Source organism: Lepidochelys olivacea, assembly GCF_965140295.1.
Source record: "Lepidochelys olivacea isolate rLepOli2 genome assembly, chromosome: 11".
NCBI classification, from domain to species: Eukaryota; Metazoa; Chordata; order Testudines; family Cheloniidae; genus Lepidochelys; species Lepidochelys olivacea.
In genome coordinates, this window is record NC_140421.1 from 57,454,319 (window position 1) to 57,471,781 (window position 17,463).

At 38.9% G+C, this 17,463-nt stretch overlaps 1 protein-coding gene across 5 annotated transcripts in view; it reads left to right on the forward strand.

The window, feature by feature from the left end:
- The window catches only part of LOC311528356 (MOB-like protein phocein), a 32,711-nt gene extending 18,441 nt beyond the window's left edge, over positions 1-14,270 (forward strand). For 2 of the 5 annotated variants that reach the window (XM_084643313.1, XM_084643308.1), the window contains 7 exons: positions 1,186-1,248; positions 1,805-1,905; positions 3,766-3,808; positions 4,093-4,179; positions 7,448-7,527; positions 8,518-8,629; positions 9,829-14,270. In XM_084643313.1, the coding sequence (XP_084499439.1) occupies positions 1,186-1,248; positions 1,805-1,905; positions 3,766-3,808; positions 4,093-4,179; positions 7,448-7,527; positions 8,518-8,629; positions 9,829-9,960 (618 nt within the window). In that variant the 3' untranslated portion in view covers positions 9,961-14,270. Of the gene's footprint in view, positions 1-159; positions 306-394; positions 540-1,185; positions 1,249-1,804; positions 1,906-3,765; positions 3,809-4,092; positions 4,180-4,558; positions 5,078-7,447; positions 7,528-8,517; positions 8,630-9,828 lie in introns of those variants that run through there. The other 3 variants (XM_084643310.1, XM_084643309.1, XM_084643311.1) reach the window with 3 other exon arrangements.
- The last annotated feature ends 3,193 nt before the right edge of the window (positions 14,271-17,463 follow it).

A 17,463-nucleotide genomic window follows, 5' to 3' on the forward strand; every position in this document is an offset into this window, starting at 1 on the left:
CCCCGTGCGGGGCGCCAGTGGCGGGCGGGCGGGCGGGGGTGCGGGGTTGGGCGGCGCCCGCGCTGGCCGGGGCCGGGCCCGGGCCGGGCGGCCCGCAGCGGGCTCTGGCCACCCGCTGCCGCGCTGGGCCCGGCTCGCCTAGTAGGGACCCGCGCTCGGGTTGTCACCGGAGCCGGGCAGCTCCGGGCTGCTCCCCGCCCGGCTGGTGCTGCTCGCCTCGCTCCGGCTGCCCCGGCCGGGGCTGGTAGCGCTTCTCGCCGCCCTGGGGGGCCTGGGTGTGGATTCCCCCTGCCCGCCTGGCGGGGGTGAGTCTGTTCCGTGTTTACCCCTGTCGGTAAAGGTGTTTTCTCCGCTGGGATTGACCGGGAGTCCCCCTCCCAGGGACCTAGAGGTTCAGGAGTCTCCGGTCATAAAAAAGAGTCCGAGTCGCTAAATGTCAGTGACTACATCTGAAGTAATCCTACACTTACGTGCATCTTTTCATCCTGATGGTGTGTGTGAATTACTTCACCAGCCACTGACAGGCAGCCACCTCTGAGGTGAAATTTTATACCTTTTTAACAGCAACTAGTAAAGTTACATAATGGTTTAGGATGGAAAATGAACAAAACATTCAGTCAGAAAAAAGCAGGCAGTATATTTGGTCCGATGAAGGAATAATAGCTAAGTGTCTTGGCGGAGTTAGGCTAACACCCCATCATAACAACCCAGAGGTGCTGCTGGAAGTACCACATTAGTCCTATCTTGCCGGTCAGTTGTGAAATCACTTTAATACCACTTCCTTTAGAACCCCGGACTTCTTTTTGGGGTCTCTAAGTATTAACCAGATCGAACTCTTCTTAGCATGTGAAAAGGAATGGAAGAGATGACATTTACAGTATTACAAGTCAAGCAAAGCTTTAGCTTTAATTTAAAGATATGAAATATCTTTGTGGTAGCTCCTTTATTGTAAGTTTCATATTTTGGTTCTTCGGAGGGTGAGCATCAGTCCCATATAGTCCTTCGCAACTTTGTCTGCTTCCTCTCTTTCTAGATGTAGTTTCCTGTTTGTTAGAACTGTAAAGGTTATTTTTCTACAGCATGTTGAAGTTTCCTGATATTAAGCATTCAGAATTTGCTGCAAATGACGTGCTGTCTTTTCCACCCTTTATTAAACTGGTTTAAATTTGGGTGTTTTTTCCATAGGATTTTTACAATTGGCCTGATGAATCCTTTGAAGAAATGGATAGCACACTAGCTGTTCAACAGGTATTTTTTGTTTTAATAAATATTTTTTCATGTGTTTAAGTTTAGTCACCCAAATCTTGTGACTTTTAGCAAGATGTAAGCAACAGGGCACAGTCTCTTCTTGGTTGTGATATAAGTTGTACAAAAATAACTTCATAATTCCATAGAGAAATAGAAATCAGTGTACTGGTTAATACAGTAATTTTGTGCGTAGAAATCACGAGAATCCTGGTGTCCGGTTTCACCAGTTGAACAGGTTTTATTGCTACCTGGTAAAACTCACTGCTCCTCTTACCATTTCTCATTCAGGGAAGACGTTTTCCACACACTGTATTTTGGGATATTTGCTTTGTTACTTCTCCGCTATCGCTACTTTTTTTTTTTTGTCCTCTTACTTTGGTCCATCAACATAGCTGTTCACTTCCACCTAGACTAGACTAAAGAAATAAGTAGCTGTTATCCTTACTGTAGTGGCTAGTAGGTATATATCAAAGTAGCTAGAGTTGTGGGGCAATCCTAAATATGGTGTCTTACTATCTTTAAATAACTTTTAGAAATTATTACTTTTTCTTCTCAGTATATCCAACAAAACATAAGGGCAGACTGTTCTAACATTGACAAAATCCTGGAACCTCCTGAAGGGCAAGATGAAGGTGTATGGAAGTACGAACATTTACGGTAAGAATTCATGTTTTGTTAAAATGTAGAATCAGGAAACCCAACCCATTGATTAGCAGTAGTAATGAATCATAATAGTCTGAATCTCATAGACTCTAAATATTTTTGTTTATGACTGAAAGAAAAAAAACTCTACAAGAGCAAAACTTTGTACTATTAAACATCTTAGAATTATGTATTAGTAATAGATTTGTAGTCTTAAAAATGGAATTTATTTGCTCCTTTTCTAATTACCAAGTTCACTGTTGTGAGCATTCCCTTAAACTCCCTTTTGCTTTTAAAAGTTTGTGATATCAACTTACGTGTGTGTTTGTCTTCTTTTAAATAAATCTTTGCAGTTCATTTCTAGAACTATGTCAGTATGGACTGAAAGGACAGCCATGAGTTTCCATAGCACCTCCTCCCATCAATCTCATCAATTCCTTACTTTCGCTTACTAAAATATGAATATTGTCATCATTAGATGCTCTCCAGAATAGCTGTTAGTCATGAGGCCTGTTTTTAACAAACTGAAAGAAAATACTTTTTGCAGTAAACATGTTCTCTGTTTTTATTGCAGTCACTATCAGGGAAATCTTGATAATTTTTCTGGCCTTCTCTTTATGTCTGTTAGCTGTTATAATACATTGGTTAAGCTGGCTACCTAGATGCCTTTTATGTTTCCAAACTGTCCTTGTCACTGAAAGTATTTATTTTATTATAGTACAGACTCAATATTCTGCTAACTGATATTTCCACCCTTATTCCTGCTTTGGTTTTTACATCACTTTGCTAAGATTAGTGTCCTGGCATTCTGAAAAAAATCAGTTTTTTCCTTAGTTTGACTGTCTTGTCAGTCCATCACCATACATTTTGAAGGGTAAGAATAGTTTTAAGTTAGTGCCTCCCAATGAGAGTTAGGCACGTAGGTTCTTTTAAAAATCCTACTAGGCACCTAAATACCTTTAAAAATGTGGCACTTGGGAGCCTAAGTCCCAATGATTTTTAATGAGATGTAGGCTCTTAAGTGCCTATATTTCTTTTGAAAATGGGACTGAGGTGGCTAAGTTAGTCACTTCTGAAAATTTTACCCTGCCTCCTCTGAAGCGTTAAACCTTCTCTAAACCGTCTGCTAGCGTGTGCCTGAGAGTGAGGCAAGCAGCAGCTTCCACACATAGCCTCACTGCATTACACCTCAACTCTGGCTGACTTAAAGAGAGGTACTCCTGGAGGTCTCGGTAGTATTCTCTTGAGCATTTGGGGATGGCACTAAAGCCTCAGAATTAGACTTTCAGGATATATAGCATAGATAGGTTTGATCAGTTTGCACCTTATAATGTGTTTTTCTTCAGTGCATGTTTTAAGGGATTTTGCTTTTTTTCTTTTTTTTTTTCTCCCCCTTCCTTAAACATGAATTGATATCAAAAGCAAATTTGTAAAATGTAGATTTTCCTAAGGGAGAAAATATTATTTTCCTAGTCTCTTCTATTGGAATACTGTTCAGTTTATCCTTTTTGACAAAGGAGAAAACTAGAATATAGTTGTATGAGTTCCTCTGAACGAATAATAAATTAAATTTTCTGACTTATCTTTTTGTATTCCTGTCCTCTTATAGTCTCCTCTTATTTTTTATTTTCTTCTTTGTATATTCTACAGATATGTCCACAGATTCTAAATATGTCATAGCTGCTGAAATTATTTTGAACATTGTTTACATTTGATCTCATTCCTCTTCTGCTTTCTACACCCCAGTCAATGTAATGTAATTGTTAAAAATGCTAGAGATGCATAAAACCGTTAGCTTTTATGACAAGTTGTTCTTTGTGTTAAAATGTTTCCATTAGGGGAACTGTTTTGACAATGCTGTATTTAAATTTCTAGACAATTCTGTCTTGAGCTCAATGGACTTGCTGTCAAGCTTCAGGTAACTCTCTTTTCTTGTTCTCTAATGTTTGTGTCAGAGACCAGGTTGTTTTTGTATTTTTAGATGTAATATTAGCTCGCAAAGCTTTGCAAACTTTTAGTTCACATTTTTTAGCCACCATGATTTTAGGAACATAGTTTTAGCATTCCAGAAGTCTTTAGTTGATCAGGTAGCTTTAAAATATTTTTCTGATTTTAAGGAATTGGGAGTTAAATTCTTTTAATAATGATTAAATCTTGCTTTCTCTGTTTGGTATTTTATTAACCGAACAACTGTTTCAACAGAGTGAATGCCACCCAGATACATGCACTCAGATGACAGCAACTGAACAATGGATTTTTCTTTGTGCAGCCCATAAAACGCCCAAAGAGGTAAGGAGGATATTTTTTGAAATATATCTGTAAAGGCCCATATTTTCTTCAGTGATCCATGCACCGAAGGGGCCGTCCGTGCATATCTTGTCTTAGTCAAATTGAAGGGATATGTGGGAATGCGACTTTCATAGCAGAACTCCCTGCTTGCTTCTCACATCCTCCGTAGTGACTCATAGGAGGCAGAAGAGCAGGGAACCAGCTGCTCTCCATAACAGTCTCATACAGATCCCTACTTCCCCCTCACCTTTTGTGTGGGAATCTGGAAGAGTAATATAGCTTTAATCTGTATTACATTTTCTCTGGTCACCTCCATAGTTGTTACTGGGCAGCAGAAAGGGATTTCTTTTTTATCAGATCGAGCTTTCTTTCTCTGCAGTTTCATGGAGTTGGAAGTCTTCCTCTCTTTCTCCCCGCCTCCCTGTGGACTCTCAAGTCCCTGCTCCTGGTGACAACTTGCAGGGAATTCTGCAATGGGAACCTCTGCATCTTCAGCTACTCTGACACCCTCCTGTGGCTTTCTCCTTGCAAAGGGCCATTCTGGCCCTTGGATTTTGACCTTAGTTAGTTTTTGTGCAAATTTCGGTAGTAAGACTGTAGACTGCTGAGTAGTCTGACTTAATTTTTCTGTACTGGTGCATGAACAAGAATCAGTAACATTTAATGCATGCTTGGTAGGCCCTGGTATACAACTGTTCACATTACAACCATCATTATGTTGAGAGTCTTAGCAAAGAGATCAAGGACTAAGTAGTCATGGAGACTGCACTTTCTTCTCAGCCTTGGAGAAAGTTTCCTTTTTAGGGGTGGGTTGAGGCACTCAGGTGGGATGCTTTGGGGTGCTTGCCGTGCTATTGTATTAGCTGCTGTACAGATCAATAAAAATGCCTGTTCCATAGCTAGAAGTTCAACATCTTTCACCAGAAATAATGTGCACTGGGGGGGGAAACGTAATAAGCACATGATGACACCTTCCCTTTGAAGTAAGTGAAGAAAGAAGTTTGGGGGAGGTGGGAAACAAACTTTCTCAAACAGAAATGGAATTGGAAGTGAACATACAAAATCAGAAAAAGGGACCATCCAGAATCTTGGTTCGTGTTTTTAGTTTTTTCCTTTTCCTCACTGAAACTGACTTTTGTATGTTCTTAATAATTGGAAAGTAGTTAAGTGGCCAGGCTAAAACTGAATGAATATTACATGAGTTTACTTCTTATTTTCTACGTCCTCAAGCTAACAGTGTTTGTCATCTAAAATTCAGTACAGAATAATTATGGGGTATTGATGAGGAGATGGGAAATTGATATTTTGCTACCCGTTCATAGGTGTGTTGATATGTTTCACGTGTCCAGACCAACCAAGTTATAGTGTATTAGTTTGGAATACTTGTCACTCAGTCAATGAGATCTGTCATTAACCCTGCATGATTTAAACAGTTAAGTATGGGGATTTTAATTTTTCCATGGCTTGGTCTGCTACAGCACAGACCATGGGCTGGTTCCTTCTAGTATGTTGACAGGCACAATGATGACCAATCACAGCCAGGATTTTCACACTCTCCAGTTCTTTCTCTGCTTTTCCAGTTTGTCCTGCCTCGCTCTGAGCAACATGCAGGAATGTTGCCCTACTCTCCTCAAGAGAATTTTTCTAGCAGCTTGGAACACCCAGAGAAGGTTAAAATTGAGGGTGGGAAATACCACAGTTGTCCCTCTTGCACCATTGCATTAAGGATGTTGTGCGTTCACTTGAACTAGCTATCACAGGAGTCTGATTAGGAGACAACCTGGAACATCCAGGTGAAAAGATCTTTGCTCTGGTGGGAAAATCAGCACAAACTAGGGATAGGCTTCCTTCTCCAGGGGCCAGCCAATCTCATGACCGTGTGAGATGCCACGTGGATATTCAGCCTTGTCGAGGACACAGTCCTAAAGGGAGAGGCAGCTTCACAAACTGTGGAGTATTAGACTAGCCCTGTTAGCACCTCAAGAGCAGGTCAAAGGAGAGTGCGTCTTCAAATTCTGACCGGGTTGTAGAGTTATGTATTTGAATGTCCAAGCACATGGAACATTACCCAAGCTCCTGTCTGAGTCACCCAGTTGGTGAACTTGTATTTTCTTACCTTCAGAGTGGCTTTCCTGGTGGCTGTTGGTTTAGAGGATAGTAGAGCTGTCTGTCTTATCTGATCTCTCTTCATACCTAGTCTTCCATAATCATAGTGTGTTCCTTTAAAATTGTTCCAGTTGTTTTGCCCAAAGTCCTCCCCCCTTTAACTTAAACCAGATGAAGTGATTACGAGGTGAACTGCATTTTCGACCCCTTTCACTGCCTCTTGAGTATACCCCTCAGGTGACAGATGTTGTTACCTTCACCCTTCTTTGGGTGGATTCATGTGGTCCTACCACTGTTAGACTGGATCTTTCAGCTGCAGCCTCCCTGTTCACCAACTGTGTTAACCTGACAAACCCAACTGTATTTGGCACATGTAAGCCCTTTTTCCTTGGCAACCTGACAGCAGCTGATTTAAATGGACTCTAAAACAGCTTCTTCAAAACAAAGCATTATTTGTTCACCCCAAAGGTACATAGCATGCAGAGCAAAGGGATAAGTTCTATACACAGATTAAGGTTTAGATAAGGGGGAAAAAATATTTTCAAGCTCTAGTAAGTTCCATTCAGCCCAGTTATCTCCACATCTGGGTTGGGAGAAGCTTTGACTCTCATTCTTCCTCTCCTAGGTAGGGAGGGATTTATTGTAAGTTATTGGAGAAGTGGGTGGAGCACAAGGAGTGGGAAGATCATGGACTCTGATCCTGCTTGTCAAAGCAACTGAGAAGCAGTCCATAATCTGCCCTCATGACTGAGCCATGGAAGCCAAACTAACTTGTAGGCGGTGGGATGAATTTTTTTTCTTTGGCAGTGTTCTTCCATTATAGAACTTCTGTCATGTCAGTTGCTAAAGAGCTAAAGTGCCACCGGACTCCTAGTTGCTAAAGAGACACTTAATTAGAACATCATCTACTCCTGTGCATATGCCCCATCTCCAAAACAAGCATCCTCCTGAAATAACGCAATAAGGGGTACTTGGAGCGATAAGTAATAAAACAAAGGAGACAGAGACAGCTCTAATGTGGGGGAAGTTTACTCAGACCCTTATAGAAACTCTGTAAAACTTCTGGAATTCAAAATGGCTATGTGATATATCAGACAATTCTGTGTAAAATATTATGTGTGATGCAGTGTCATACCTGTTTTCCCCTCCTAATATTTTTTAGTGTCCTGCTATAGACTACACCAGGCACACGCTTGATGGAGCTGCATGTCTTCTGAATAGCAATAAATATTTCCCCAGCAGGTAAAACTCCTAGAAGCATCATCTTTAATTTTTTTTTGTGGGGAGGTGGGGTTGTTTTACATTCAGAAAATCTTGTTCATAGGTGGAACAAATCTGAAACAGTTTTTGGTAACGCAAATTGTTTTTCATGTATCTAGTAGAATAAAATACTGTATTGTTCATATACAGCATTACAGAATATGATGAAAAATACTAAATGTGGCAGCATGTCCACAGTTACTGTTGTTAAGTATGGGGAGAGGTCCTGCTTTTAGTGCTGCTCTGCCACCAGCTTGTTAGAGGTAAAACAGAGGTGTTTAAGGGAATATATTACCAATGCAATTTAATCAAGTTGGGTTTTTCAGTGTGGTCCAGGACTCTAGGTTTCTAGTGGGGAAAATCCCACCTCAAAGGAGGGAGGGAGTTGTGGTGGCTTAAGGTATTATTAGACCTGCTGTGCTGGGAAACCCACACCAAACTAGTGCAGTCCCAAAAGTGGACACCACTGTCTACAAAGAGGCCTGGCCAAGGACATGCACAGATTCAGGTCCTCAGGTAGTCTCCATGCCAATTTATGGAAGCCTGGATGGAAAAGTAAAAGCTGTGTTTTCTGGGGAGGAGCATCCATGGAGCACAATGGTCCTGCTGGGGAAGGAGTGTGCAGTTTGCATCCCTCTGTGCTAGAAATGGGGAATCTAGCCCCTACTAGATTAATTTAAAAATTTGGCTCTCTGTGGGAAGAAGCCAATGTTTCTGCAATCAAAATACACAGTTTTAAATATGCAGAATGAGGCAACTTAATATTTTTACTAAAATCTTTCAAGAATAATGTTAACATTTAAATTCTGTAATCAGTCATCCACAAAACCTAACTCTTGGAATTTCAAGTGGGATCAATTAATCCAGTATAAACAACTAAAACTAAATACACAGGTGCACATGTGTATGTGTATATCTGTATTCAACTGGTAGATTTGTAAAACTAAGTACTTTATAACATTTGACTTACAGGGTTAGCATAAAGGAATCCTCTGTAGCCAAACTAGGATCAGTGTGCCGTAGGATTTACAGAATATTTTCCCATGCGTATTTTCATCATCGGCAGATATTTGATGAATATGAAGTAAGTAACTGACTACTTTGCATTTACTTTCATTAGTGCGTTTACTAAAGTGATGCCACGCATTGTTCTTCTGCAGTTGTTACATATTTTCTTCTCTTAACACTTTCACTTCACATACCTCCTTAGCCAAGGAAAGTACAGTTCATAATAGATTACATGTATATAAGAATTGTGTGAAGTTTCACATGAATGACTTTGGTCTTCAAACTAAGCAATTTCATTTGTGCTTTTTTAATCCTGTTTATTATAGTTCTCCTAAATTGGGTAGAAGTTCACTATACAGAAGCAGAAAGCTTTACAAGAACTTTAATACCGTCAGTTCAATGACACTTGTTATGAAAATTCCTTGCCTTTGAGTGTTACAGGAAACCCATAGGATTATTATCATTAAAAGTAGAGAAATATTTTTTCAGTTTACTTTATCCATTTGACAGCACTTGTGTACAGTCAGTTACTTGTTTGTGTATATCTTTCACATAGTAGTAGAGGAAACATTTTAACAGTTGAGAAGTCTGATGCTAAAGCCACAGACTCAACAGGGATCTCAGGGGCATATATGGTACTTGTAACTATTTTTTTTAACTGACTAGAGTCAGGAATGGAGGGCTTAGAGGTGTGAATGGTAGTAAAAACATGGGTAAGGACTAGCATGGGGAGGAGCACAGTGGGTGCAAATTCCACTGGAGCCTGTGGACTCTAGTAGCAGCTAAAGAATGGCTCAGCTCACTGTTTAGTTGGGGTGTATATGTGTGGTGGGGGAGGGATTTAATTACCACAGGTAGGCACCTATATACAGCTTTTGTTAGGGCTTTGCATAGTGAACCAGGGTATAGTTGACACAGAATTGCTTATCTGATTTCATCCTTGTTATAGTGGGACTTGAATATTTTTAACACTGTGTGTTATGCTTTTAACACTGTGTTATGAAAATAAAGCTTAAATAGGTCCTTGTGTCCACTCTTATGAATATAAAAGGGGGAAATAAAACTATTTTACTAATGGATTCCTTGTGGTATTATTATTTAGTTGTAAACCACCCAATGTTCCTAAAACTTACAAAACCAAGGGGACAATTTATTTATGCTCCAGGATTTTTATGATAAATTTCCCACAATTCTGTTTGAAATATTCCCTTCTCTTATATGTCATAATGCATTTTATTTTATATTGGAATTTAAATATTTTTTTTCCATCCTCAGAATGAAACCTTTTTGTGTCACCGGTTCACTAAATTTGTGATGAAATATAATTTGATGTCCAAGGATAACCTGATTGTACCAATTTTGGAAGAGGAGGTGCAGAATTCAGTGTCTGGGGAAAGTGAGGCATGATGGGAATTGTGGTACAGAAAGCAACTGTACTGAACACACAATTGACATTATGTACTGTATATATCATTTTAGACACTTCAATCATGTATCCTTATTATAGCTTTGTTTAGTATACTTTTTGTATGCTGTGTGCATTGCCTTTTAATATGGGAAATACTTTAAGTTATTCATGAACTGTATAGTCATCAATGTGGCACTCATGGTTTTTAAATAAAATTAGTATTATCTGTTTATAATACCTGTTAATAAAATAATTACAGTTGTGTAAAATTGCTGCTAAACAATCATTGGATCACAATCCTCAAATGTGTCTGATTAAAAAGATAGGTGAGACTAAGGTTTCACACAAGCTATTTTCTAATGAAATAGCAATGTTAGCCTTAGTTCTGAGTTTAATACGTACCTTAAATTTAGAATCCTGCAGGAAGGTCCTTGTAATGTAGCTTATTCCTAATTTTAGCTCTTACTTTTTAAAAAATAACTCATTTGTTTCTAAGTTTTACTTCTGCTTTTGGGCGTGAGTATATAGTATCAACTATTCTTGTATGTGTATATCCAAATATTAAACACAACTACAGTATTAGTAATACCAAAAGGATAACTTTACTATGCTACCAAAAGTATATTTTTGATCTAATGAGAGACAGTTGTGTACTTTCTGGACTTGCCTTTCTGTAACAGTAGAGGCCTGTATACATCATGGAAGTGATGTGTTGAGTCTTAAGGCAAGGAAAGATTATTTTTTCTTGTGAAAGTCCTCCACTTTCGTTCCTCCCTGACTTCTCAAAAGAATAGCAGTGGCTGAAAATAACTTTTCCTCTTGCCTGTAGTAAGGTACTTAGTGGTTTTATACCTGTGCATATCTATAGTAACTGCTTACAGATTATACCTCACAATGTTCATATTACACTACAGAACAATGTACTAGCATAGTCTTGTTTATAGTCTTAGCAAAAAAATTGAACTCTAGCCTTGCAATACTTTGATTCACGTTGAGAGTATGACTAACCGTGTGCTTTCATCCATTCACCTGGATTGTATCCACTGAGGTGAAGTGCATCCATAGTTGGAGTCGTTTGCAGATTTGCAATAACTCACAAGTTCCATGAGTGCTGCTTAATGGTGTTGAACTGTCCAGAATTTGATTAGAATTAAATGTTTTAAAGACTATTCTAGCAGACTTATTGTTAATGGTGTACATCAATGAAGAGAATCTAAAAGCACTAGCAGTGTTCTTTTATTAAATGGATCTTGCCTAGATAAAGTTAGTTTTGTGGCTTCTTCACATAGTAGAGACTTATATTGTCATGGGCCTGTTTATGTATTGAAACAGGTTAAAGTGTTGGCCTTAGTGGGCCAAGCCATTTATCTAAACTATACCTCCTCTTGAAGGTGTGTTTACCTGGGAATGAGAGCTAATTTATTTTTGAATAGTAATTTCTTCAAAATATACTGAACATGCCTTAAGTATTAAATACAAAATATTACAAGTCAAGTATACCCTAAGCAACTGTACCATCTGGATATAAAATGAGAACATGGAGAGAGAGAGGTTTTAAAGTGCTTATACAGTGCTGCCTTCCTGGGCAGATATTTTTGTGTGTTTTCATTTTTAAAATTGTATTTAATGGTCAGCAGGGTCACTGCATCAGATGCGCTCTTAGTGACTAGCTTTAGCTATTGTGTTTGTACACTTGAGGTTTATCTTATACAGGTCAGATGACTTGATTTGATATCTTGAAATTTGTACTGAGGGTAGAGGATTACACTTTGGAGGTAATAAGATGTATTTAGCTTTGTAACAATCTGCTGTTGCAAGATAGACCCTAGGACATTTCTGTTGTACAGCCACTTTGACAAACTTACATTGGCCTGGGACAGGCAAAAAGCTGGTGCTCTTCACTACTAAACATTTTTTGTAAAATTGAAGATAGTGGAATGGTGCTCAGAACTTCATTAACACCTTAAACTTCTCTCTTCCCCTTCTCTCATGCTTTGAGTTCTAGTAAAAGCCTCCAGTACTGTTAATCTTGTTTGTTCTCATTCACATAATTAATATGTCATACTGTAAAGTTGACTCACTGTACTATCTAAGCTGAATATAAACGGCCTCAGTGAAACACTGCTTATATTTTCCTTGCTACTGTTTAGTACTGTTTAAGTACTCAGACAGTGTACATACATGAACCTGAGTGGTACCACAAAACTTTAGTTAGCCTAAGCAAACCATTGATTTGGTTAGTAAATATTTTAATGGTTTCACTTACAAATTTGCATTCTACATAATAGGGAAATTGAGCTACATTTGACTTTTGAATTAAGTTTTAAAACCAAGTGGCTAAAATTAAAAAAAATTCTTTTTCCATACCAATATATTTTGCTAAAAGATTCATTCTCCCCCCACCCCCGTTTCTTCCAAGAATACAGATAACTGGATATTTCATGCTTTGTAGAGTAAGTTCTGCGCTCTCTCATTTCTGGATACAAAATAGATTTTGAGCTCAAATAATATTCCTTGTTTAAGAATGTAGAAATGTTACTCTTCCCAGAGGCTGGGGCTAGAATTTGCATTTATGCCCTGTCTTGCTTCAGTAAAGAGCTAAATGATTCAAGAATACAAAGAAAGGTAAGGAAATTCCTTTCATAGACCACCTCCCTAGACATTATTAATACAAACATCTAAATAAGTGGCCTGATTATAAGCAAAGGACAGCTTTCAGTGTTTTTCCCTGAACGATCTGTCTCTTCTGATTCATGGTTTGATTTGTATTACTTAGCCACAGTAATTCTGCTTGTCAACATTAAACAGATACTAAGAGATTTTAATTCAAAATGTCATGCCAGTTTTCTGTTTGGACAAAACAAATCAGTATTGAAAATCAAAATTCCAGCTATCCCTTCCATGCTGTGGACTAAGCAGCTGGGAATTGTTAAAACGGCAACCTGAACTACTCTTTTGCTCAGAAGAGGAAATGTACCAAATATAAATAAAATAACTAGTGTTTGATAGAGTTTAGAAATCTAATCAAACTCCTGCTTTGTTTTATGCACCATAAAAATTGTTAAAGGGAAAAATTATAGCTTGATACGAGATCTCATCTCCTCCTCAGTCTGAGTGGCATAAACTACTGTGATCTAAGTAAGCCAAAACTTTCAGTTCTAGCCAAACATAATTAAGAAAAACTGATAGCTGAATTGGTGTAGTTGCCTCTAATACTAAGAAACTCCCAGTCCCAAATACAAAAAGGACCTCAACTTTACAAAGAAGCCACTAAAAATCTGGTTATGTATATCGCACCTGAACTGCGGGAGGTGTTGGGATTTTTTTTACACAGGAGGTATTCACAAATTGTAGTGAGAATGAATCAGTTATATCTATGTGATGGACACAGTAGACCATTATGTTTAGACTCGTACATGACCAGAAATTCTATATGTGGACAGGAAATAACTTAGGAATTGAAAATGTAAGATCTTTAGAAGTTTATGAACAGTCTAATTATATCCCAAACATCTACTTTTAATAGTTTTTAGTGTATTTCTGTTATGGTGTACAGACAAGGGACCCATTTGTAGCTCACACATGTAAAGTCAAATTCCTGTTTTGACACTGTGTAATCAAGTTAGTTACTTGACTTTTGTTTGGAGAATTAATCCATGTGCCAGTAAATAATTCAAGCTTGATTCTTAATACTATTTCAGTAATTTTGTAAATACTGTACTAGTTCAAATAAGAGAACATATGTTGTCTACCTGATAAAGATACAAATTACACATAAACCGGAGTATGAATATGAAAAATTAGTGACTTGCCAGTAGTCTTAGTCTTCCTGATTAAGTTTGTAAAGCAACAAGAACTGTCTCCCATATTGAGACAGATGCTGGTTCTAGTATTTATAAGGAGTGGGTATTATCTTAATGCAATTGTCCCTTTTGAAATCTATCACTTCATCCAAAACTATGAATTTAAAAGTATGTTTTTTCACTTTAGTGCATGGATGGCTTTAAGTCTCCTTACTTATACATGAATGAACATTAAAATGCAATAAGAAGCTATTTAAATGGGCCTAATAAATATTCTCAAAAGGTACTGCATATAGTAGTGCTAAGGGTGATTAATACACTGAAGATTTAGCTTCAGTCAAAGATCAGATTTGCTTGTACAGGCCCCACCTGAAAGAGAGAGGCAGGGTTTTGTGTTCTCAGGTGCTGGCAGCCAGAGTACCAGCCTTCTGACACATTTTCCTTCTATGCGATAAAGCTGTGCCTCTCAACCTCTGAAATGGAAATAAAATCTCACCGCTGCCTGAGTTTGACTTGGTTTATACTGTATTTTAATCTTGTGTTTCAATGAAGGTTTAGTCAGAGAGACAGTTCCAACTTTAACTTAACCCTTTTGGGGGGAGGGAAGTACATTTTTAGGTAGAGATGTATGAATCCTAAGTATAGTTCAATTCCCATAAAATCTTTAAGAAAAAAAAATACAAAATATATGCAATGTTCATTGGTTATGGGGAGATGAGGAAAAATGGAGAAATCCATAACAGAAAATATTAAATAGAAACAGTGACAAGAAATAACATGGATGGCAGATGAAAAGAGCAGCGAGGAAGGGAGCATTTGAGACAGATCCATTCTCACCGGAATTCTAATTTGGAGAGTAGAATACATCTTGAGAATGTGTGATTGACTGCACCTGTATGACAACATTTGTGACCAGGAAGGAATGTTAAGTGTAATTTAAATAATCCAGTTTATTATTTCATGAAATGAAAAACATGTAGACTTTGCTGATTCTGAAAATACATTGACACAAAATTTGTCTCGTTCAAGGTTGTAAAAATATACTCCTAAAGTTGAGTTCCTACATCCTTATTAAGGCACTTGAATAAATTGCCTCATGTTTAAAAAGTGATCAGCACTCTATCACTCTTATTCACTGAGGGGAGTTGTTGGTTGCTTAGTAATTTTGATCCCACTGTTTAGGCATCTAGCTTTTTGAAAGGGCCCATATTAATAGTCATTGCTGTCTTTAAGCTCTTTTTGGTGAAGTATGGTGCATTTTATGGGTTAAATGTTCAAAGCTATTCTTTTGTATACATGTAAAGCCATTTGTATGCACAAATCAAGTAGTCACACATTTAACTATACAATTCACAAATGCTAAATTGAGACCTACCTATATAATCACATACATATGTAAAATCTGCTAGAGCAATTTGGAAGGCACTTTTGAAAACTTGTCTCTTAACGTCAGCTGATTACTCTTTGAAAAAAGTTTGTTTTAAATAATGATGTGTGAATTAAGTTATGAAAACTTGCACAGGGACATCACAGAGTCCTATTTCTGCTAGTATAATGCACAGACACCTGCAGTGTAAGGTGCCTACCGCCTAGCAATATGCTTCAGCCCTGAACTGGTGGGGGTCATCTCATACAATGAGAAGATAATCCATGTGCATTCAATCCTTGCATTTCTTCTGAAACTGCCAAAAAGGTTGCCAAATAGTTCCACCTTTGGCACTTGTTTTATTTTGTGGCTCATTAATTGGGAGCTGCCCTATTAAGCAATATTATGCTATACAGTACCTTTCACCCAAAAATCTCAAGAGACCACGTGAAGGAAAATGAAGCTCCAGTGAGTTTTCTTGCTTTGCTGTCTCCCTCGCTCACCTGATGTCTAGACTAAGACCTGGATTCATACAGAGTTGCTGTCACTAGGTTTATTTCCTTTAGTACTGACTTAAATTCATCATGGTACTGGAGTTCATTAGGTCATTGTGGGTCTAAGTATATTGTTCCCAATGAGGGCTCAAGGCCGGCTGCTGAAGCTTTCAAGTCCCTCTTTTCTAAGTGTGTCTTCTATGTTCATGCCTCCAGGATTTCTTGGGAAGAAAGTCTTACCCAGAAATGCTACTGCTGCATTAACTTGAGGGAAAATTGGGAGAATCTTTGGGTTTTGGAACCTTCTAGAATTTCAGGGATTGCTGACAACCATTTCCCATTCCTCCCTAGAGATTTCTTCAAAGGCTGAGTATACAGGGGGTGGTAAATTTTGTGTCTTTATGTTGGATAGGAGATATCCCTTGGCTTTACCCCACTCACCTTCTCTCTGACTGGATTTCACTGGTTTTACCACTTTTCTCACATGCCTGGCAGAAAGAACCTCTCCTGCGTCTCAAGTTTGGGGTTATGATCTGAAGTTGAGAGTTTGGGAGTAGTCAGAGCTTGTGGAAGGAAATGAGGATCGGGAGTGATTTTTGCCTTTTTTCCCTTTTGGTGGGAGAATGATTGTTCCTGCAGGAGAAGGGGGTCTCTTTTTTGATGGCAGCTCCCCTTGAGGTGATATCCCATGCAGCATGTCTTTAGCACAGTCCTTCCTCAACAGCGTACAAATAATGGGAGGGAAGGGCAGGGGAACATTTGTAAAAAGGAGGAGAGTCTAAAACGGTGCCTGATGCCTTGTTAAGTTACTTGGTTACCCAGTTGGGAAGCTGAAATGGGAGCCTGCAGCTCTTTGGCAGTAGTCTGGATGGAGTTTCTCTGGAAAGTCATTGATTGGTGATGTTGGTTCAGTTGTTGTGTCCCAAAAGCTGCAGAGGACGGACTTAACCTCATGGACATGTTTCTTGAGGCAGTGTGGCTAGTGGGAAAGTCTGAACAGGCTGTCTAGACTCAGACTCTTCCCTTGACTGAGGTCTTGCAATCTTGGGGTAATCACAGCAGACTCCTCCTGTGTGTGAGAGAGCCTGTCTCCACACAGGTGGAGCAGCTCCTGGCCTTTGGCTTGCTCCACCCATTGGAGAGGAGTACAGCTGGTGGTCCTGTTCAGGGAACAAAGTCCTGGACTCATCTAGTCTGACCTCCTGCACATTGCAGGCCAGAGAACCTCATCCAGCCACTCCTGTAATAAACCCCTAACCTCTGGCTGAATTACTGAAGTCCTCAAATCATGGTTTTAAGACTTCAAGTTACAGAGAATTCATCATTTACACTAGTTTATTTAATTATGCTAGATTAGGGTCTCTGCTAATCTGACCTGAGGGAAAATTCCTTCCCAACCCAAATATGATGATTAGTTAGATCCTGAGCATGTGGGCAAGACCCTCCAGGCAGATATGTGGAAAAGAATTATCTGTAGTAACTCCCTGTGTAGTGTCCCATCTCTAGCAGCTGGGGATTTTTGCTACTGGCAGTTGGCAATGGGCCACATGCCATCATAAGCAGACCCATCATACCACCCCCACCATAAACTTTTCAAGCTCAGTTCTGAAGCCAATTAGGTTTTTTGCCCCTTCTGCTCTCCCTGGAAGGCTGTTCCAGAACTTCACTCCTCTGAACGGTTAAAAACAGTCACCTAATTTTGAGCCTAAACTTGTTGACGGCCAGTTTATAGCCCTAGAATTGTCAGTCCCCTAAGGAAAAGGTGAGAGAATGATGAAAGCTGTTGTCACTATTCCCCCAAATGAGCCATTAAAGCTAGGATTGCACTGGATAAGGCAG